This window comes from Anopheles gambiae, chromosome 3 (assembly GCF_943734735.2).
Source record: "Anopheles gambiae chromosome 3, idAnoGambNW_F1_1, whole genome shotgun sequence".
Lineage (NCBI taxonomy): Eukaryota > Metazoa > Arthropoda > Insecta > Diptera > Culicidae > Anopheles > Anopheles gambiae.
Window position 1 is genome coordinate 88,072,642 of NC_064602.1, and position 22,568 is coordinate 88,095,209.

At 46.1% G+C, this 22,568-nt stretch overlaps 1 protein-coding gene across 2 annotated transcripts in view; it reads right to left on the reverse strand.

The window, feature by feature from the left end:
* Window positions 1–22,568, reverse strand: part of LOC3291392 (uncharacterized) — a 45,596-nt gene that overhangs the window by 3,168 nt on the left and 19,860 nt on the right. Inside the window, exon 2 of one of the 2 annotated variants that reach the window (XM_061656988.1) lies at window positions 4,479–4,607. The exons of the other annotated variant lie outside the window; for it this stretch is intronic. Coding sequence (XP_061512972.1) covers window positions 4,479–4,607 — 129 coding nt within the window. The remainder of the gene's footprint in view (window positions 1–4,478; window positions 4,608–22,568) is intronic. 2 annotated transcript variants of the gene reach the window in all.

Here is a 22,568-nt window from a genome sequence, read left to right on the forward strand (position 1 = left end):
GGGAAAATTTTGCCAAACCAACCAATAAACTGGGGGTACCGCAGTAGCAGTAGCAGAGTAGCATTGGAGGAATGGAAAATCTCCTAAAAACAAGCAAACAACGCGAACGCGCTTTGGCGAGATTCCGGTCATCCACCAAAATACAAAACTCGCCCTTTCGGGCGGGTTAGTACGTTAGCGGGTTTCACTTTCGGATAATTGGACACGAGTTTGGCGGTATTTTCATTTGGTAGCTCTGACCGTGTGTGTGTGTGTGTGTGTGTGTGTTTTTTTTGTTTTTAAAAATACCACCAGCAACTAGCAACTAGAGGGAGACAGAAGGATCGGTCCAGTAAGCGGATCGATTCAAAAGTTTAGTTTTGCGCCGCCGTGGGGCTACCGTTTGGCGTGGCGGAGGTTTAATGCTTCAAGCATAATTAAATTTGAGCATTTAGGCGGTGTAGAAAATTCCAAACACCCCTTAGGAGGAGAAGCATGCTCCCCCAGCGAAAGGGAAGCAAATTAATGAGTTATAGCGAAAATCGGCCAACAGCTAGTGGTTCGGTTTCTGCTTGCGGCTTGGAATGGAATCGAACAGCAAGCTGAAGGTAAAAGCACTTGCCCTGTGTATCCAGTTTAAGGTATTTTGATTGAATTTGAACCCACTACAGGTGGGGCGTTGTGATGAATGATGGGATGTTTTTGAAGCAGCAGTGTACAATATGGAACGCGCACTTTTTAAGGTATAGTTGAAACGCGTTCAAAAATTGAACTCATTTGGAATGTAATTATGATATAAAAACAGAACTGACGTAAAAGATAGGATCACTAAGCAGATTAAGCGAAAGGCTGAAAGGCATTAGAAGAGAAAGCTAATGAGATGATAACATAAATGGTGCTTCGGGAAAAGCATCCACAAAAGCGTCTCTAGACCTGCTTTTAATTCATATTTAAATGGTTTTCGAAATGTCACCATAAGAGAGTTGAATAACGAGAATGGGATTTACTGTTTGTAGTTATGCATGAGCACCGAATGAAGTGCTATTGTTATAATTATTAACAATTCAAATTATTAATCCGGCCGATCAGCGATCACAGAGTGTCCCTTATTTTTTGCGTTGTGGCGAGGTTTACAGGGGTTTTCTGAGCATAAGCGGTTAAACGATTTCTCGAAACTTTAACCATTTTATTTTGGAGCTACAATTTAGAGACAATCTATTGTATCGTTTAACAGTTTTACCAAGGTGTTTTGATCTGTGTATTATGATTGTTGACCTCTTTTTATTCCAATAGAATCCTTTTTATTTTGTTGTCATTTCGAATTCTGCTTCTTATTTTCTTTAATCTTTTCTTCGGAGATCTCTTTGACAAGTGTGCTTTTAATCGATCAATTGTAACAACTGCTATGTAAAGGTTTATCTAATATTGGGGCCTTTCACGATTCTAGTCAGTTTTTTGTTTGGAGTTTGACAGTTGGAGGCTGAAATCATGTAAACACTCCATACAAAACCACACAAAACACTAGAATGCAATTTTCAGTCAAGATTATTCTAACCTCAAAGCTAGAATTAGATTCGAGTACCTGCTCGAAAACACGGTGTTGTTTACATTTATACCAAGGTGCATTAAAGAGATCACGTGGTGGAATCTAGAGCCAAAGTGTACGTAGTCCAGGTGGTCTCATAGTATGTTTTTTAAAACCAAATTTGAATATCACTTTTTGACAGGATGGGTGAAAACTTTTGTTCAAACAAGCTTTCTTGAGGCTTGACGAATACATAAAACACTCTTAAAATCTTCATTAAGAAGTAGAAGCGATACAAATCTAAATTCTTCTAAATTCTAAATTCGTCTTCTAAATTCATACACCTTGGGATAAGCTCACCTGTATATTATACTCACTTAGATAGCTGCTCGAAAACTGCTATACAATGCAAACAGCTGATAGGCTGAAATTACAGCCTACGAACTTAAAACGGAAAGGGCCCCATTATTTGAGCTGATCTAAATTTTGCTTTATGATATTCATACATTCAGACAATCTGAGTTGTTAACTTTGCACGTTATATTTTTAAATTACTTTTTATATCATAGCCATCGTATAATCTTCTGCTGTTTTTATTTTTGGAAAATTCACTTGATCTTTGAATTTGATGTTTTAAGTTGAACTTTCAAGCGCCTACTAAAGTATAACTATATGTTGAAAGGGATAGTAAAGTGAAAAAAAAAACCAAAAAAAGATTGATTACATCTCCAAAATTGTGAACAAATTTGCATGAAAAATTTAAAATTAAAAATATTTTTAGATTACAACACAATAAGGGAATTGCAAGGTACGGGCAAAATCTAAATAAAAAGCAAAACTATAGAATAACACATTCAAACAAAATCTGCTAACCCTGCTACCTAAAATAGTGCATTTCTTTATCGAAATTCGGTGAAAGGAATCAGTTTGATTTCGTTCTATTCTAACCTGTTCCGTAATTAGCTCCCAAAATGGGCAATAAAAAGGAAGCAAAACTAAATAAAATATGATATTTTGCACTGTCACTGGCAGCATCGGTAACGGTGCTTCGGCTCAATAAACCTCAATTTGCAACTCTCTCGCAAACACTCCCCTTGTGCTATATGGGCTCACGCCTCATGCCAATTGTTTCGATAAAAACAGGATCTTCTCGTATTGAATACGATTTTCGCACCCTTTCAGCATGGGGACACTTGGGACAAATTTGAAAGGCGTGTTTTTGTCCAATCATTCAGCAAAACATCACTTTCCCATCCTTGGGACGCCGGGCTGGGGACGTTTTAATTTAATTTAGAAAGATTAAAAAAGAAAGAAAAATGCAGCAAAGCGGGTGGGGTAATGGGAGACCGTGGCAGAGCGTGGTGTGGAAAGTGAAAACGGTCGTAAATTAACCGCTCCCTGATTCGAGCAGTGCGAACGGGAAACGGTTAAGAAATAGAGGTTCGGGTTGGGCGCTTGATTGAGTCGGCCTGACAGGCCGGGTCGGTGCCTAATCGGTGCGGCGAAATCTGCAGCTGTGTGCAAAAGCAGCCTCCCTATTGTTGCGCGGTTGCTTGAATATGTTGAAATTAATAACAAGGCGCTTTACACAGCGCAGCAGCAACAGCAGCAACAACAATAAAACGCGATGATGATGATCGCTGCTAGGAGCGTGGCCTCTTAGCATAGTAGCGACAGTGGCTTTAGTGCTGATGTTGATAGTGATAGAATGAGGGGGGAGGAGAAGGGGACACCCGCGCACTCTACTGAGCTGGCAATGATGGCGTACGCAAGCGTAGCGATTACACATCTGCGTATCTGTCAAGTCGATCAAGCGTTAGTAAGTGAAGCCATGTCACTTAATCCGGATTGCCACTAGAGGGCGCGCGAGCGCGCGCACTGGTACATTCGCAACACCCACCCAGTGAAGCCTTTTAGTGGGCGGTATGACATTAACGGAGGAGAATTAAAAGACGCGTGAGAGACGAAACAGCAACAAAAAAACAGCCGTGCTTGACACCTTTTTCTTTCCTTTCTCTTTCTTCAGGAGCTCGAAAAAGAATGATCAGCTTGGCTGGAGGCTGGGGCTCTCCGTGTTGCTTTGGTTCGCATTGTGTGGCTGTAATAAAAGAAAGTGAAACCCGAGAGAAGTGACGCGACCCGAATGACGATTGTATAATGTGCACCAGAGGGAAGCGTTACGTTTTCCCTCGTGCGCGCCATTCTTTGCGCGGGACCTGGCCATTCATGCCAGGCCCTTTTCAGATGAGGATTCCAAGCTTTCGGACGAGTCGTGAAAGAATTTCTTTTCATCTGCAGCATTTGAAGATGAAAGCAAAACAAACTTTTATGTAAGCAAGCGGAGCTGAAGTGATTCCCTTCGGCCTGGATTGCTGTTTCGTGGTTGCTGACTGATTTGTTTTGGAGATTCTTTTGACATCTGTTACCATCTGTCAGCGGATGACAGCTAGTGAGAGCTACACTTTGGATTTGTTTACTTAGGATTTGTTGTTGTTGTGGTTACGGATGAGTTTGTTTATTACTTTCTTCCTCCAAGCGAAGTGAAAAGAATGGAAATAAAAGCGCTTCTTCGTGCTTTAGAGCTTTTCCCTCCTCTCCTACATCCCTCCTTGTTTAAGTGATTGAATCAGTATATCGGTCAGCGCATCGTGGAGTTATATCATCAAGTGCGCTTGCTTTTTGGTTTGTTTGTTAGGAGGCCGGACAGCTATAATATGCATAATTAGGAAGCGTTAGCGCGCGTGCGCCCATCAGACGTTAGTTATTAAACCCCAATGGCTTGCGGGTAGAATGGTGAGTTAGTGCGAAACACAACACAACGCACACACTCGCGTAACACTTCGCGCCATAACAGCGAGCGTACTCTGAGTGGCGTTCATGTCCGGGATGGTAGATTAGATGTGGATGCAAAAAAAAACGAAAAGAAAAGGATGCAAACCCTTTAGCTTTTTGGGTGGGGGCTCGTTGTACGTACCTGGTGGGTATCGGGCCTGCTGCGGTGCCAGTGAGGGGTAGTAACAGAAGGGGTGTGTCATGTGTGCTGGAAAGTAATGATACATGCGTGGCGTATAGCTCGGTGGTGCCGTAACCAGTGCAACGCGATCTAGAAATTAAGGAGCAGAACAGACAAACGGCAACGGTTTGTTATCTCTTTTTTTCTCTCTCTTTCTCTTCTGGATCGGGCGCAGTCTTGGGATGCGGGTTCCAGGAGGCAGGGGGAGAAGGAGCAGGGAAGGTGTGATTGGGAAGGACTTTCGATTTTGTTTTGTTTTGCTTTCTTCCGGAACGTATACCGTGCTTCCAGGTGATGTCCCGCAGGTGTGATTTGGTGTGTTGGATGAGTAGTGCCTTAAAACAAGTGCGTACATGATAGGTGATTGTGTGTAATAGTGAATAATATGAACAACTTCCATCAAAACCATAAAATTCTTAGAAACACCAATGTGCAAGCCAAACCAGGTCGAAGCTAACAAAAACAACCCACCAAAAAATGTGCATGTGAATTTACATTTTAATAGCTCTGAATGGCTGAAAAAAAATAAAATATCGAAACACATGATTCTGTACAGTGAATATTTACAGGCAATGAACCAGAATGAGTGATAAGATTGAATATGATTTGCGACAAAAATAAGCATCTGTAATGAGCTGTAAATGAAATGCATTCAATATTAAACACTAACCTAGCAGACTGAAAAATCCAGTGAATGAGATAAAATGTATAATGACAATCCTGGTCACGGCACCAAAGCACCAAACATTATTCAACAATCAACATTTGTAACGGAATAGGTAATGCAGCGGAAGATGTGTAGCAAACAGTACACAATATGCGAAAAACAAACTCTTTTTAGTAGATTTACGAAGTTGTCGTATGTTCTCGTACTTAAAGAACATTGAACGCTCAGAATTTGTTTAAAACGGTTTGGTTTTGAGTTATGAGATATTGCAAACTACTTCAAACTTCAACAAGTTACAAAAATAAAATTTAATCTAATAAATACCATTTTTCATTGATTCATATGATTACCTTAACAATAAAACAAAAACATTTTTAAGGCAATTTTATTATGGTTTTAGTGCACTGAAAACGTCATTTTATTATTTTAATTTTTTCGTAATTTTATACCTAGCTACGCTGGATATTTTGCTCATTAGACTCATCCTACAATACAAAGTTTATGATTTGCTGAACATCATTTTTCTGGATCATTGCAAAAACATTGCGCAAAATACTACTTGGAGAGAGAGGAACAGCAATAGAGAGAGAAGATACGTTCTAGGAGAGGAGAGAGCGCATTCTAGAGTGTAAGGCTCATTTTTGAAAGTTATTAAGAATAATGCTCTCAAAATGCGACGACTTCAATAAAATCGTGTATTAATAAAAACAATGAGATTTAGCAATTGAAACAAGTGTAAGTTTCCGCCAAATACGAAAAAAAAGTCAAAGAATAGTTATTAAAAAGTGATTATAACAAAAAAATCCAAACCAAACTCATCAACACTATGCAGTAGAACAAAAACACATTCAGTTGAAGCCGTAATCCCTCCAAATAACTTCATTATGCAATTCAGTTTCGCATTTAATCGCGTTGTAACGCTACCAAAGCCCTCGACGGAAGCTATAATATGCACGAAGTGTAACGTATTACGAGGCACATTTGTACGTTGTGTCCATCGGTCCATCGCTTTTATGACACTACCCGGTGCATTTTGTTCGGTGATGCAGCAAACGCATCGACTCGCATTATCACCCCGTGAGCGATGGAACCGTGACCACCCAGCCCATTGGCTGTAACCGTACCGCAAGGATACTGGCTTTTCGTAGAAAAGCTGTTTTACTTTCTGCCAAACATGTCACCGCAACAGGGAAGAGAATGCGAATGCGACAGTCAGGCGAGCATGGATGGAGCTGGTGAAGCGAGCTTGTGCATACTGTTTGGTGATTGCACTGTCGTATGTTCCCACACACAGACTCGAGACCCTTTACGAACCAGAGCCCTCACCCAAACGACCGCTGAAGATGCGGTCGAGTCCCGGTATTGTTTGCCGAGCTGGCTCCATCCCACCAGCACACAGCGTGCATTAATATTCTAACCCTTTTAGTGTGCGGCCAAGCGGATGGAGGATGAGGATGAGCAGCAACAAACAAACAGACAAACAAAACAGCACACCGAATATGCAAATACGCACACGTCCGCTGTGTCCATGGCTGCAGTGGCAAAAGGTTGCAAAAATGTGCCTTTCTCCTTCGGTGGCTCCTCGGTGGCACGGCGAAATCGTACATCACAACAAGGACCTTGGTCTTGGAGTGGCAAGGCAGGGTACGCATGCGTTAGATCGCGGATCCCGTGCCGCCGTGAGAGCAGATAATGAGCGTGACTGTTTGCAGCGGGATTCCGTGGAAGCGGTCGACTGCGTCTGCGTTTGCTTACGCTCCCGTGGACAGCGCAGCAGTGGACAGGGTGAACATTGGCACTCCACGACAATACGGCACCCGGTACTCACAGCCGCGCGACATTAGCATAATGCGCCGATAATCAATAAAGCTGCTGCTGTAATGCCGGGGAGAGGCCCAGCCATAGAATCAAGAATCACCATCGAAAGACTTCAACGGGCGCATAGGCGAGGAACGGTTCTTGTGAGTTCGATTTTTGTGTGTGGCAGCGGGGCTCGGTTTGGGTCTTGCTGGCAGGCGGGGTAATGTAGCTGGAATGTTCACAACATGGTATCTTGCTTCCGCTGCATTAACCAAACACTCCACAAACACCCTTGTCACTGGTGGTGGTGCTGGTGGAAAGAAGCGCTAACAGACGAGCGTTAGCGCGAAATTGTTTGCGTAAAAGCTTTCCTGCAGCAAGGGAAAGCAGAAGACAGAAAGGGCTGTGGAAAAGGGTATTCCAGAAGTTTGCCAACCACCTTCATCATCTCGCGCGCTGGTATCAGCGGCACCATCAGCTTAGGACGGGAGGAACGACGAAAACTATTTCAAAAATTTGTCTGCTCGCCTCGCCCAGCGCCCAGCGAGTGTTCACCTTGTCTGCGCATACCAGTTTCGGTGCTATCGAAACGGATGCAAATTGTGTGTGTGTATGTGTTGTTGTCTTGTTGCTTTTTTCGTCTCTTCGCCACCCCACCATACACACAGTTTCGTCTCGGAAAGCACGCCGGGTGATGATGGCAAGAACATTATTCATCGCGCGTGTTCTTCCTTCCAGTGTGAGCCCTTTATCCGAGGCCCGTGTTGTTCTCACTTCTCACAGGCAGGCAGCAGAGGTCATCTTTGGCTACTGAAAGCGGGCTGAAGGGATGGGAAGGGGCGGTGGCAGTGTGGCAGCCTCTTCCAAAGGGTGTGTGAAAAAGGGTCGGCTGCCTAGCCGCCTAGCCAACGTTGCCAGGTGGGTGGAAAAATTGCGATAATTTTAGCCTCGCGGGAGAATAATTTATTGTTCCGAGCCTGTGCGCACAAGACAAGACGCACACACACACACATAGGCAGGACTTACGATGGGAAAGGGGGGGGAGGTGCGTGGGGTCGCAAAAGGGAAGTGTGTATCTCGGAGTTGGGCGCGTTGACTTGACATGCTGCCTGGTGGGGTCGGTGAACGGCTACGGCGACAGATAACACTTGGGCCTAAGATTGTGCGGGCACGTTGGGAAGCAGCGTCACAGGCTATCCTTGGTCACGATCCACTACCAGATGTTGATGTGTATGAGTGTGTGTGTGCATGTAAGTGAAAACACTCGTAAAGCACTGATATAGCCTGGACATGAGTTTTCGTGATGGTCGCATCTTTCTAACACGCTGAGCAGATCTTCTACCGACACGTTGATTCGTGACCCCAGGGACACTGATTAGGAGAGTATTCTCGGACAAATTTCTTTACGATAAAACGTTGCTATCTACTGCTGATAAATACTTCATCAAATGTACACAGAAACACACATGAAACGCTTCAAATGTCAAACGAAGATCAGTGAAGCGTTTGAAAGCAAACATTTTGAATTAAATTCAAGTTATGAGGTTTTTTTACAAAAAAGATATATACTCGGCAGTATATTCTTTAACATATAACCTATGTTAGGATATGAAAAATGCCACTATATCATATATTTATATATATTTCATATAGGATATGAAAGTCTCAGTAAAAGGCTTAGAAGCAATTAGATTGAAATTTAAAATATATAACAGTTTTCAACTGTTATACAAAGCTTAGTGAAGCGTTTTAAAATATTAACAAATAAAAACTTGGCATCCATGGTGGATGTAAAGTTTATTTCTTCTTCGTTTTATTTTTTTTTTGTTTTGGCACCATGAGTGTATTCTCATTTAAGCTATTAGTGTTTAGTTTGGTTCTATTTGAATGAATTACGAATTTTTAATCTTTTGAAATATATCATGCCCGTATTTTAAATATCTATTGCAATGGATAATTTTATATTCAAATAAAAGTTGATAAATAATAAATTAATTGGGTATTTCAGAAACTCCAACAAGAAACTCTAGTTTATTTCTCAGTAATGACATTATACATGACACATATATTACAATCGTCAACCATGCACTTAGTAAATCTTCGAAACGCTTCATTACAAAAGGTTGAATTTTAAGCGTTTTAGGTAATTTCCTTACACCGTGCACTTAGTCGGCTTAGTTTATTGTGCACTTAACATGATATAACATCGTTTCGCCTGCAACAGAACCGCCCAGAGCCAAGTTCAGTGACAGAACGATCCATTCCAAAAATAAACCACCAACAAGAAAGCTCCACAACAAGCAATAATAATAAAATTAATAACACACCATCAGGCCCAAATCAGGGAAAGAAGGCTCAAATGAATTGGTGCCGAAAAAGCAGGATTCTACCGTGTGCGTTCGATCCTGCCGATGGTCGGTGTTTGCGTTAATCACAAGAATCAACACCAAAGATTGCTATGCACGCTGCACGATGCTCAGTTGCTTTGGTCCGTTTGTGGTGCGTTTTCATCTTCGCCAGCGGTCTTCCGATTAGTTCCGGCAGTAAATTTTCGATTTACTCCCTCCCGTTTCCCTCTATTTATTGTCCTTCGTTTTGCTGTGGCAAATTTTGCAGCTTAATTGACAGTAATTAACATTCTGAAGTTGAGAAAATCTCCACCAATTATGTCCATCAGCCGATCGTTTCAGGCCCGCGGGTTCAGCGTCGTCGGAACAGTCCTGAAGTCAGAATGAAGATGTTCCACCCACGGCATTTCGCGAAGGAGGTTAATGAAGATCGCTGTCCCGGTATCTGCAGTGGAACGGGGATGGGGAGTGCAAGCGATGCACCATTTAGTGTTTCGCAGGTCAGGCGTCGTCGTCGTCGTCCAGCTGCGTGAAATGTTTCCCCCCCCGAGCGATCACAAAGCGACACCGTGTTGACACAAAATGCATGTTTTGTAGGCATGTTGGAGCTGGATTTTCGGTGCCATGCTTCTTACTTTCATGTATTTTGTTTGCTCTCTCTCTCTCCCTTGGTCTCTAGCCGGTCGGCGATCGTTTTGCGTGAAACGATTACGCTCGTGTCAGCACGCTCAGACAACGAAGCTGACGATGACGCCGGGTGATCAGCGCCGCACTGGGCTCGGTGGCTCGGTGAAATGCTCACCATGTCCACCCACAAACCTCAAGCCCCTTTCTTCCCCAATCACCCCACACAACAAAATGACGAATGAAAGATAATTGTTTTCCACTCTAGTTGCGCTGCGCGCGTCCCCATCTTGGTGCTCTTTCTCCACGCGCAGTTATGATTAGTGTTTTGTTGTTGCTGTTGCTTTCGGTTATGGTGCTGGTTCGGTTCCGTGGGCAGCAAATGCAACGCCCAGACACTGGAGCCACCGCGGACACTGCGCAGTACCCAGTGGGGATTGAAGCTCAGGCTCGGGTGGCGATCGCGAGGCTGTTCGCTATAAAATGCGCCTGTCTGCATGCATGCAAAACACAACCAACCGATTTATAAAACGATCATCACCCATCCAGCGATCGATAGTCTAGATGCCACTTGTTTGGTGGCATTTGTGTTGTTCGGATGCGCTCGCCCGCCTGAAATTGATCTCGTGCGGCACGGCAGAGAAAGGCTGTGTGGCCAGAGGAGGGTTTGCCAATTTTCACTCGCCGTCCGTTCCGTGCGGATGACCACGGCGAGGAAAAACTTTCGATAAGACTTATCATTAGGATTGTATTGACCTGGGGGGAGGATAGCGAGCGGCTACAGGTGGCTCTATTGCAGCCCCGACTGCTCAAACGGCAAACGTGTGTGGCGCAATCGTGGCTGGCGAATCGCGAAGCGTGCGATTTGTTTTATTCTGTTGAGGTTGCGTGTTGCTGCTTGTTTTACCGCTTAATTCACCCCATGCCTCCCCATACATCCCCTTATACACTGAGTGAAATTAAGTATGCATGAATGGGGCTGAATCGCGGAATCACCCCGAGCCATATAACTGGCGGAACAGGACAGGAGGAAAGCATTGCCAAGCCGCCTTGGGGGTGAGAAATGAAAGAGAAAAGCGCAAAGAACGCGCTGATGCGACGGCAGAAATGGAAATGCAAACAAACAAACATACGCACATTCAAATCGCTTGTCGCTCGTGTGTGTGTGTTGATTGATTCGTAACCAAAACGCCATCATTGCACAACGTGGCTCGTCATCGCGCAAATCGTTGCGCACGCGGCTTTTTGTGTATGTACCATGATACAAAGCGGGATGGAAAAACAACTGGTGCCAAATAATTTGGTGCAGAATTAAATTTGACATTTTGTGTGCCTCTTGTACGGCGCACGTGTGTGTGCGTCAGCAAAATTGTACCTACGGAGGGATGAGTTTTTGCGCGATGATGTAACATGTCAAATTAGCGAAGGAAACACACTTAATTGCAACGCACGCAGTTATGACGCATGCACAGTGCGGTAAGACACTTCAAATTGGGATGTTCAGTTGGATGTTGTTGTCGTTTTTTGTTGTTGTTTTGTTTTGCTTGACAGATTGACATGCAGACTTCGTGGTGATGGCTTTACCAAGTCACGGTAAGAAGGTTTGGTTTTGCAGAGTGTCTTATCGGTTGATGTGGTTTGTTTGTGCTTTACGCTTAATAAACATTTGCATCCGTGCGAGCAACGCATCCAGTTTCTAGATGAGAGAATTTCCAGTGGCTGGCTGGAAAGATCCAACAGGCACGACAGCATTCACAAAAGATAAAAGAAAGAGACACATTTTGAATATGAACATCTACTCTTATCTGTTACATCTCGCTCGCTACAAACAAGTGCTTCGTTACGGGCGCATAGAGGGTGTAATTAGGGGATGCATGTACTGCTGGGCATGTGAAGCTTTCGTAAACAAAACTATTTGTGTGGGTTGGCTCTAATGTACATAAACGACATGCCACAACTGCAAGAATGCACATTGTAAAATGTTCAACATAAAGTTCTTAGTGCCTTCTACCTTCAATTTCGCTTTGGGAGTTGTAGATTATATTTGAGTTGATATGGACTATGTCTTAATAAGTCTGTTTAGTAATGGTTAACCCTACTCAGACAACAATTAATGAAGCTTATCGAAAACATTAACTCCATCGTGACAATTTGATGCTTTAATCGCGTTCTTTTGCATCGAAGAACTCTTTCAACCTGAAATAGCTTTTTATCTTTTATTTTTAATAGAACTGAAATTAGCTAGGAGCCAATCGGCCAAATGTCAATAAAAACAAGATTGAAAGAGAATCGATTGAAGGAGAATAAATCAGACATAACAAATCCATTCTTCACCTACAATACACTTAAAAACTATTAAAATTCTTCAAGAATTACGAAAAATGGAAACCCAAAAGCCTAACTTAAGGCTTGGCTGAGGCTAGTTCCCAATCTCTATCAAACATTTTAGCTCTTCACTCTCAGCTCACTCAGAGGAAACTCGTTCTTGAGCTCACAGTTCTGTTATTTGTTTCTAAAAGCCCTTGAATTTACTTTCGAGCAAAAAGTGGTCTAAGCCTCTGAGACACTTCAAGCATAAATAATTTGTCTTTAAGTTGCATTTTTAGTCAAGTTCCTGACATCAAAACCACCACAATAAAAACACACACACATTTCGTCAACACTTACCCATTCTGATTATCTAATCTCCTCCTCCTCTCTCTCTATCTCCCTTTTAAGCAGCCACTTCTAGGCACCGATCCGTGTCTGCAAGTTTACCGGTTGGCCTATTTCTACACCGCAAAACAGTGCCGCTTGACGTTGCTTTCCGCCTCCGAGCCCATTTCACGCCGTTTGTCTGTTTTGTTTTCGGCTGCAGTTGGTTGCACTTGCGATGCGGAAGCAAGAATGCAGCAACCGAGCAACCACCACAATACCGAAGTTCCGCGTCGCGCACCGTGCCGTGATTTATGGCTTGGGGAAGGCAAATTGAGGCACTAATGCGGCGTCTAAGAATCTTTTCTTTCCACTAACCGGTGCATTGATTTCGCACATTCAATTGTTCTTGTTCCCGTTGCGAAAGGTCTGCATGCTGCGTGGTTTTTGTTGCAGAGACCCTCGCCTAGGAAAGCGTTACCGGGGGAAAATGCACAGCTATACAACAGCACGTGCATCGTTCCACCGATTGGAGCTTTTCTATTCCTAACCCGTTCACGATCGTCTGCAACATTGTTGCTCTGTTCGCTCTGTTCGCGGTTCTGTATCGAATGTCCGTGAAAACCATTCCACTGTCCCCACCGGTGCTCCAAACTCCCCAGCCTGTACCCGCCAATTTGGGCTGTAACACGAAAATGAACCGTATCAACCATCTGAAGCGCTTATCTTCCACTCCCTCCTTCGTAATAGATAGAGTGGCGCTCTCGCACTATTCTTTCCAGCGTCGTGTTTTCGGGGTGGCACAGGCGGGAAAAGTGCATGGAAAATTACTACTATGATAATTTTCCGCTCGGTCGCCAGAGCGATTCGGCCACTGACAGAGAGAGAGAGAGCATCAGCAGTTGAGGAGAAAGGGTGGCTTTTAGTGATTGTTATGGGTAAGAGTGAATCCTCTTTCTAGGTTAGGAGGTTGTGACTCAAACGTCCGGGATCCGGCGTAGGGCGTCAATATTTGAATAGGCTATTTTTCGAAGGGATCACTTATCGATCACCGGCCAGGTCACAATATCCTGTCGACAGGGAAACAGTCCAACGGAGAGGAGGTCTAAAAAGGTCGCGGCTCTGCGGATAACAATGCACTTGTGGAGTTTAATCTTCAGAAAAGTCTGATAAAGCCTCCCCAAGCCCTAATACCTTTCGAAAAACACATCGAGGTGGTTCGAAAAACTGTCCCACATCTTCCTTCAGTGTTTCGCCCGAATCCATTAATGAACGTTTTTAGGCTGAGCAAATGACTTCTCGAACCCATTAACGCACAGCTTAACGTTGTCAAACGCTCAACGACCATGAAAAGAACTTATCGAACATCGGAATGGACGGGGAGCCCGTCCGTTAGTTAATTTAATGACCATTCCCCGGGTTTGCTTAGTCTGATTGTCGCAGACATTCGTCGATTTGCGGCAAACGACTTAGCGGGAATCGTGCGATCGGTGTGTGTGGTCTGTCTCGTCTTTTCCCTAACTGTGCAACGGGACAAAAAGGTAAAGTATTCTGGTAATTCCACCTTATAAGAGGTAGTCAATCGATTCGGCGTCGTTTGTCAACTCCGGTGTTTTGCGTCTGCAGAGAGAAAACGGTAGCCAACTTCCGGTGCGTACGATGAGCCGGACCACCGACGCTGATTCACACGCAGATAGTAGTGGCTGTTGCCATTCAGAATTATCGTTTGCAATGGCGACTCCTTCTGATTCCCAATGCAGCAACGCCGGTTGCATTTCAATGTTGCCAGACGGGCAGAAAAGTGTCATAGTCACGTGCGCATTGTGACGAGAGTAAAATCACGCACACAGTTTGGACTGGGTGCAAAAGAATCGGGAAAAACCATTCATCAACCAGCGTCCGCAGGAACACTGCTCCAAGTTTTGGAAGCACTCTCTGTCGAGAGAGATTGGGAATCCGGTTGGGATCGTCGTCTGTTGTTAAGTATGCATAATTTATGTATCATTTAGCTGTGTTCAACGATCGCCACCAGTTTTACGGTGTGCGTGGACACGATTGTTGTGACACAATGTTTTCGGGTTGAACACCTGGTATGAGAAGTCACCAGAAGAAGTGCCAGACAACTCCAGAAGCTCCCGTGAAGAGCACCCATGACCATGATTGATTCCCGATGGACCGAAGGTCGTCATAGGGATTGAAGGGACTGGAGCTGCTCACGATCCAGCCTTCTACACGCGTTGGGAATATTTAACATCTCGACCCTTCTCCAGATGCTGATCAACGATCGCCACACGATGTACATTACGTACCATCAAACTCATCTTCTGCCCCGGGGAATTCCACTTCAAGATATCGCCCATCCCCATCCCGTTAAACCGTGTTGTCCACCGAAGTGTTGACGCGGTTCGCGAGCTCTAAACCCCGATCCGACACGTTGATCGCGTGATGGAGTACGATCATGATCATCATGAAGAGGTGTGTGTGTGTGTGTGCGTGTCTGTTTGTAACCCTTCTATGCGCCCCACAACACCTCCATCACGGGCGTGAATGTTGACGACGTGAATTATTATGCTTGAACGGCTCGCGCGTTCCGTTCGCGGGCGCATTTGTTTTCGTGTGTCGTTCGACGTCTTCCCGGCCCAGGGTTGATGACCCAACACCAGGCACCGTGCTCGCGAGCATTTGGGTGAAGGGCCGCGCCCCTTTTCTTACTTGCGCACCGGCGCATTTCTGGGTTAGATCCGAATCCCGCCCGAAAGTCCCGCTCCCGACGTTCGCGCACCCTCGCTCAAGACGCGAGTGAAAGACTGCAATTTTGTGAAAGCATCTCGCATCCCGCTTGCCTATTTTCTAGTTTGTTGTAGGTGGCGGTTGTAGGATATGGAACAAATTGGGAGCGCGGCAATGAAAGAAAATCGGGAACAGTGCTGGTCTGTCATTAGGGTATCAGCCGTGTAGCTGTGTGGTGAGACAGCCCGATCGCCAGCGGCGGTTACGCGAAACCATTTGCATGACGGCTCTAGTATTCCTGCGTCCTGAGCTTACGTAAAGGCAGGAGAGTGGTGCAAAGACAAGGGCATGCCAGCAGGAGGTGGATTTGATTGGGATGAAGTGTGCAGCAGAATTTGGCAAACTAGCAATAGGCAATCTGTTTCCCAGGATCTCCAAAGAACTTATTCTAGAGGTTGAGAATAAAGCCTATGAAGAAGTGGGCCATTTTTGTTCCCGAAGAATTGATTAAGCCCTCAGGGTGACTTTGTTTATGGAGAAACTATCAGAACCATGCCTCCAATCAGTGTCGTTATTGCTGTTATAGTCAAACGTAGAGTCTTAACCAATCCAAAGAGCTCTTTCACTCGAGAAGTGGTGTTTTATGACCCAACGCCTCAAGAGTCCGTGCTGTAGTTGTTGATAGTTAATGCCGATTAAGTTCGGTGTCAAAGGGTTGTACCGCCATTTCGCTGCATGCAAAACAGATATCATAAAACGTCACCCCACCTGCTGCTTGTGGCAGATAATTGGACAGACAGTCCGCCACAGTGTGCATTTTATGACGTGCAAAAACCGCCACTCTACTGGACCAGTTCAGTAACACACGCTCACACTCGCTTCCACCATTTCCTACGGAAATATGGAATCAGATTCCCAAGAATGGAAAGCAACAGGAGGTACAGCAACGGGAACAAAAAAAAAAAGGCAAACCAATAACATTACAACTCCACACCGCTACAAGGGTCCGATAACAGTACTTTAACGGCATCGCCCAAAAGCACAGATTCCAAACACGCTGTTTTGCGGCAGCCGAAAGGAATCGGTTTCGGAGCGCCTCGTTTACGCTCATTTCGTTACGATGGCTCGTTACCGTGCCAATGCTGCTCTGGAGCGTCGAACGAATTTTGGGGCCGCCGAGCAGTGACATTGCGCGCGGAATGGAGGTCGGATGAGAGGGGAAGCAAATCATCACCCCCCATCACAGCCGTTCTTTTGGATACCTTGGGGTTGTGAGTGATTGTGACAAATTGGAGTCGATTTCGAGGGTTCGAGGGATGTGGAAATTTGGAAAAGCGGGTCAGACGGTTGCTCCAACTCCGCCAAGATGTGGGTCTTCTGAAACGCTCCGTTAACATCCCAAGCGTTGGTGCGTTCTGGCGCTCGTAAACCTGATTTAAATAAAATATGATCTCCAACCACCACCACCACCATCGCCACCACGCCCAAGCAACTGGAGGGAAAATCTGGAAGCAAGCGGGGAGACAGAGGATATTCGATTCCGAAAGTAACAGCTTTGATGGGTCCTGCCTGATCCACAAATGTGGAGCAAACGGGCACGCTCGCTGAAAGGTATTCAGCAGGTTTGGTTTTTAATTATTTGTTTTAACCGGAGAATTCGCCCTCCCCCCAATCACACCCTCTTTCATTACGTTAGACGTCGACAGAAGACATGACGGTACATGACAGCAGCGGGCACACGGACGCACTGAACCGATTAATGTGCGGTGGTTGCGTTTGATAAAACGCTTTCTCCCTGCGTCTGGCTTGGTGGATTAGGTCACCAGGTTGACACGCGGCCGACCGGTGCGAAGAATGCGCGTGCTCGTGCGTACTACGCAACCGAATTGCTGTACGCTCCACTTGGAGGGACGCATGGGACGCCTCAAAGGCGCACACACCGAATCGATTCTGTGCGGTCCAGTTTTCGGGCACTGTGTGAGAGCACTTTGTTGTTCGTTGATTTGGCGCGAAAATTGGCTCCCTGGTCTGGAGGGTTTTCGGTTCGTCACACGCTAATGAAGTTAGTGGACGCAACGACGCAACGCGTTGCGGACGACTCTGCAAGAACGCACAACTGCGGAGCAACACTGGAGCAAAAATGGGATCACGCGAGCATTGGTGATTTTCCATTCCGTTTCCCCTCTTTGCGGTGGATTTCTAAACGCGCGGAAAGTGGGAAAAACTAATGCGCAACACCCGTAGAAGGACTGAAAAGATTAATGGCGTTGGTGTCCGACTTGGCTAGACATTATCATAAATTTTGGAGCACACACACACACGGTGGATTTAAAGGGTAAAAGGGTCTCGCACATTAAGTGGAAGGTTTACGGGTAATGGAAATGAGTTCCGGGCGAGTACTGGAGAGATCCGAAAATTGGGTTTTGGTCATATTGGGGGAGGCTTTCACCCTAATTTTGATCACTTTATCAAACTCATAATCGATAACCTAGATGACGATGCGACAGGAACCATAATCTCGTCCCAAAAACTCCGGGAAGATTTGGACACTGTGAAGATAGGTTCGTAATGATGGACTAAAAATCAAGGTCATTGTATGTTTTGTGCTGCCGTGCAACACTTTTTAACATAATGCGCCCATTTACATGCGTTAGAGACTCGATCCCGATCGAGTGTTGCGTTCGGGGAAGTTGTCGGGAGTTTGTTCCAAGGTACCCTCCAAGATGGCTCCCCATGTGACGGGGGAAACTGTGTAAATTCAATTCAAAAGACCGGCAATTAACTGTTTCGCGCATCGGACGCAATACCGTGAGCGTGTGGCCACCGGGCCGTAACCGGGCGGGTGGTCGAACGTTGTTCCTCCCCCCTCTTTCCCTCATCCGAGAAGCTCCATTGATTACGCTTTCGCCACTCACACTTACCATTCCTGGTTGGGAAGAGAACAGTTAGGCGTAGAATGTACAGGGCGCGCGCGCGTGTGTGTCTCTAATACCACACGGAGCGTAGCAAATGGGGATCTGCCCAGCGACAATTGAAACACTGATTGGGACATTCTCAGGTGGCAAGGTGCGAATTTTCAACGACGGTAATTTTCCCCAAGAATTTCTCACTTTCCAAAAATTCTCACCAAACCATTTGACGGGGCCATTCGTCCGTTGACGGGGAGTCATTAATATGTTCCGAACGGTTCTTTGGAGCTTCTTGGATTTTTTGTTTCCACCTGAACGCATCTCGCTCGACTGTCGGCTGTGGTGCGGAGAAATTGGCATCCATTATACACCACGGAGGGATGCGATGGTTCCGGTGTTCTAGTTCTTCTCGCTCGACTCCACTCACGGAAAAAACAAAACGGTGCTGTCTGGCGTGTTGATATGTTAGTGTGCCTTTTGCTTCGATTTCAATCTATCTCGCCGATGTAGGTCAGTGGTAAGAACGGTTCTGGGTTCTGACGTTTCGAGATCGTATCGGGCGGTTCTACAGACACACACACCTTTTACCCAAACGGTAACGATATATTCCCGCTCTAAGGCGTATGTTTGGAACGATCTTCAATCTTCGCTGGGATCTTGTTGATAGCTTAACGGTGTTGGGATGTTGGATTGGCGCATTTTGTTTCTTCTGCTGATGTTGTTTATCCCACGCTGTAGGTGGTAGGATTGTTAATTCCCCACACACAAACACACACGTGAAACCAGTACATTGTTGAAGAAGTTCGAGACCTGGTCCGCTGTCACCCAGCCCATACACTGTTCGGAGTGGTTTATTGAGTACAAATTTAACACTCATTGTCACTTAAAGCGTGCACACGCACGCCCTGTTTTCGTGCGCCTTACAAGCCCGGCTTTAACGAATCTCCGAAAAGCAGAAAATCGGGTCGCGTCCGTCAGCCTACCCAGCGTGCATGCATTATTTATTTCACACAAACCCTTGGCGGAGTGTGAAAATCCTTCCCTACGGTGTGCTTGAAGCCGCCCAAATTTGACACATTCTGGTATTGAGCTTTCTGGTCCAGACGTTTTTGTGGAGGCACAAGACATAGCCCGGTGCATGACATGACCGAAACGACAACACCTGGATGGAAGGATCTGCTGGCTGTGTGTGTAGAGGGTATGTGCGGGAGGGAAATTTATTACCCACTGCATTGTTGGGGCTTTGTTGGCTGTGGTTGCGAGGTTTCTTGCAGGCGAAACAGGCCGTCAGGCGCACCGAAAGCAAAATCCCGCGGTCAACCCGGGCACCGTATGGTCGCGAGTCGCGCGGGTGAAGTGGGTCGGAATTTAGGATAAGCAACTGTAATTTTTGCCAACCGCGATGGCCACAGCATCCACTCACACACACACACACACACACACACACACAACCGGGTCCGGTTTTAGTTTGTTTGTAATCCAGCAGGCGGCAGGCAAGTTTGTAAGCGCGTCCAAGCGCAACCGCAACAACACGACACATGCGCGAGTGCATGCGAGCTGCACCGCACGGGCAAACTTGTTTTGCTGGTCGGAGTTTGGCGGTTTGGCGGGTTACATCACGGGCTGCGAGTGCGCGGATTATGTGACCGACATTCCCGCGGACCGGAGCGCGATTGAGGTTAGCGAAATCGGTGGTTTTGCTACACACATTTAGGACACTTCTGCGCGAGCGGCCTCGTTCTTCTGAAGTATGCTAATTATTACGACTCCAAGTTCAGCAGAGCCTCAAGATCAAGATGTTCGTGCGTAACGTGCACGTTTCAGTAATCGCTTACATTTTACGGCGTTGAAATTGGCAATTAAAAGTAATGAAATTGTCTTCCACAAGGTCCTCAAGGTCGCCATCAACTCACTCGATCGAACCCTCGCGCGAAGATCACACGATCGGTTACTACAGGCGGGGGAATTAGTTTCATCATCATCCTTGAACTCTCTATCTCTTACTCTTGACACCTTCGGGCACGGGATGCAGGTGTGGTGTGCATTCCGTTTTCCCTTTAGTCCGCGTGACCAAATGAGGCGTACGTGAGTGATCGCCTGCTTGAAAAGCAAAAACGACCTGCCTGAGCGCAAAAGCAAAAGCGCGATCATTATGCGGTGTTGATCCCGGGATGGCAACTGGGACGTGTGCAGCAAGGGAAGATTAAAACCCCCCGGACTCGGGCACGTACCACTCATAACCATTGTGCCGGTGGAGTGGAGGAGCGTTCTGATCAAGCCATGCGAAGCGTTATTGATTCGTGAGCCCGATCGGCACGGACCTCGGTGGTCATCCGCTCATGGTCATCTCGTCGCGTCAAGTGGATGAATTTCTGCACAAGGGACATGGAAGGGGAAAAAAAGGTATCGAAGCCAACCGACAAAAGCCGGTGACGTCGCGGTGTGCGAGCGCGCATTCCTTTCGTTGCGCGAAGCAGCCAAGCAAGCAGCTCGCTAGTTCGCGACGTACTCGCCGGCGAAGTTGACTTCATATCAGTCAAATCAATCTTCATTGGATCGCGCGCGCGCGCACGCTCTCAAACACACAAGGGAAGAGCACCTCGCTCAAGAACTTCGATGACGTCTGGGAAGGGTTGGCGTTTTTTTTGCCTCCTCTGTGCAATGCAAGTCCAGTGCAGTCCAGTCTCGATTTCGCATGACCGCAGCACGTCCATTTGGAGCGCAAAACGGAGGTTCCTTCCTACCAGACAAGTGCTGCTCCCATGGGAGAACCGAGCGCGGAGTGTATGCGTTGGGCGCACGGTGTTCGTAAGAATTCACGAGCGGGACGAGAGGAAAAAAAAACTCAACGGCCACCTTAAGAATGCAATTTGATTCCCGGTCGGTATTCTCCTCTTCTAGACGTCAGATCAAACGGAGGGCGAAGATTAGAGGCTTTTGCAATCAGTTGGCGAACCGCTTAGAACCCCTTTGTGCCTGGTGACTACTCGCGGGGACTTGCGCGATGGTGCGGACTTGGTGATGGGACGGCACCAAACACCCCCAGGGGCATGGTCCCCGGGCGTTTTCGTTTCGCACTCGTGGGTTTCGCTTTTGCTCGAATTTTGATTGACGTTGCCGATCGTGCAGCGTATTTAGAATGCAGCCGCAACTACCGCCACAGTGTTCGCTGCATTTATTCATGGGATCTTCGCCGGCGGAGGATCTTCCGACTACCCGCTCGTATGGACATGCGCTCTCTCCGCCCCAACCTCCTTGCTCGTGTACCCTGCGGACAACGGCTGCATGATTGATGAGTGTGGCCGATCGGCGATAAGCCGCGATCCGCCGATAAGGGAGAGTGTTTTATTTTTAGCGCAAACAGTTGTCATTATTTTGCGATCAATCACTACCAGCGGGCGTTCGGGCACTATTGCCTTGGAAAGCGAGCGTTTGAGAGCGGGGGTATGGATGCAATGAGATGCAGCAGTGGACAGGGTGGTATAAGAATGCATGCATGTGCGAAAGCTGCATAGTAAGGGGCGTTGTAATTGGCAATGATTGGATTTTAATTGATAAGAATCGTGCGAAAACGATGACGTCGTCGTCGTCATCGTAGTCGTGAGGGAATGTCTGGGATGTGGGGGCATCGGGTGATAATTGCATCATCCGGTGCAAGTAACCCTGACGTGATCTTTTGTTTGGAAGATTTCGTGTTGGAAGATTTGTTGGACTAGTTTGTCAACAGCATCTTTACACTTACTGACGGAGAGGGACTAAAACAAAAAACACCAAAATGTTTGAAACACGCTTTTTGCAGATTTTTTAGATCCTCTTGACTTGAACATCTTTTTGAAAACTAAAAGCCTCCGATCTCAGAACACAAAAGTTACTGTTACATCTGTTGCTCAACACTGGAGCTTATCTAGGCTGCAACAGATTTAATAGAAATTCTTAGTTCTTCAAGATTCTACGCCAGTGCGTCCTTGAGTTCCGCTTAAGACGCAGTAGTAAGTCATCAGACTGCCAACGTTATGACCACTTATCAGTAAGTTCATTGGTCTTCATCGGTACCCTTCCTAATGTGTCTTGGGAATCGTGTAAATGTCATACCTTTCTACCTACGGTCACTTAGAATTCCTACCAAGAAGCCGTTAGAATTCCAGTGACAAACTAAAGCAGCGCATCGGGGCGCAAAAAACAGCGTCACAACATGCTGGGCGGTACCGGGGCGGCCATCAAACGAATTCTCCAACCAGCGCGCTCCAGTGCACTCCAGTGGGCAAAATGGCGATTATGCTGCGCTCATACGCGACCGTTGTCGTCTGATTTAAATAATTACCACCACTAAGGGCCACCG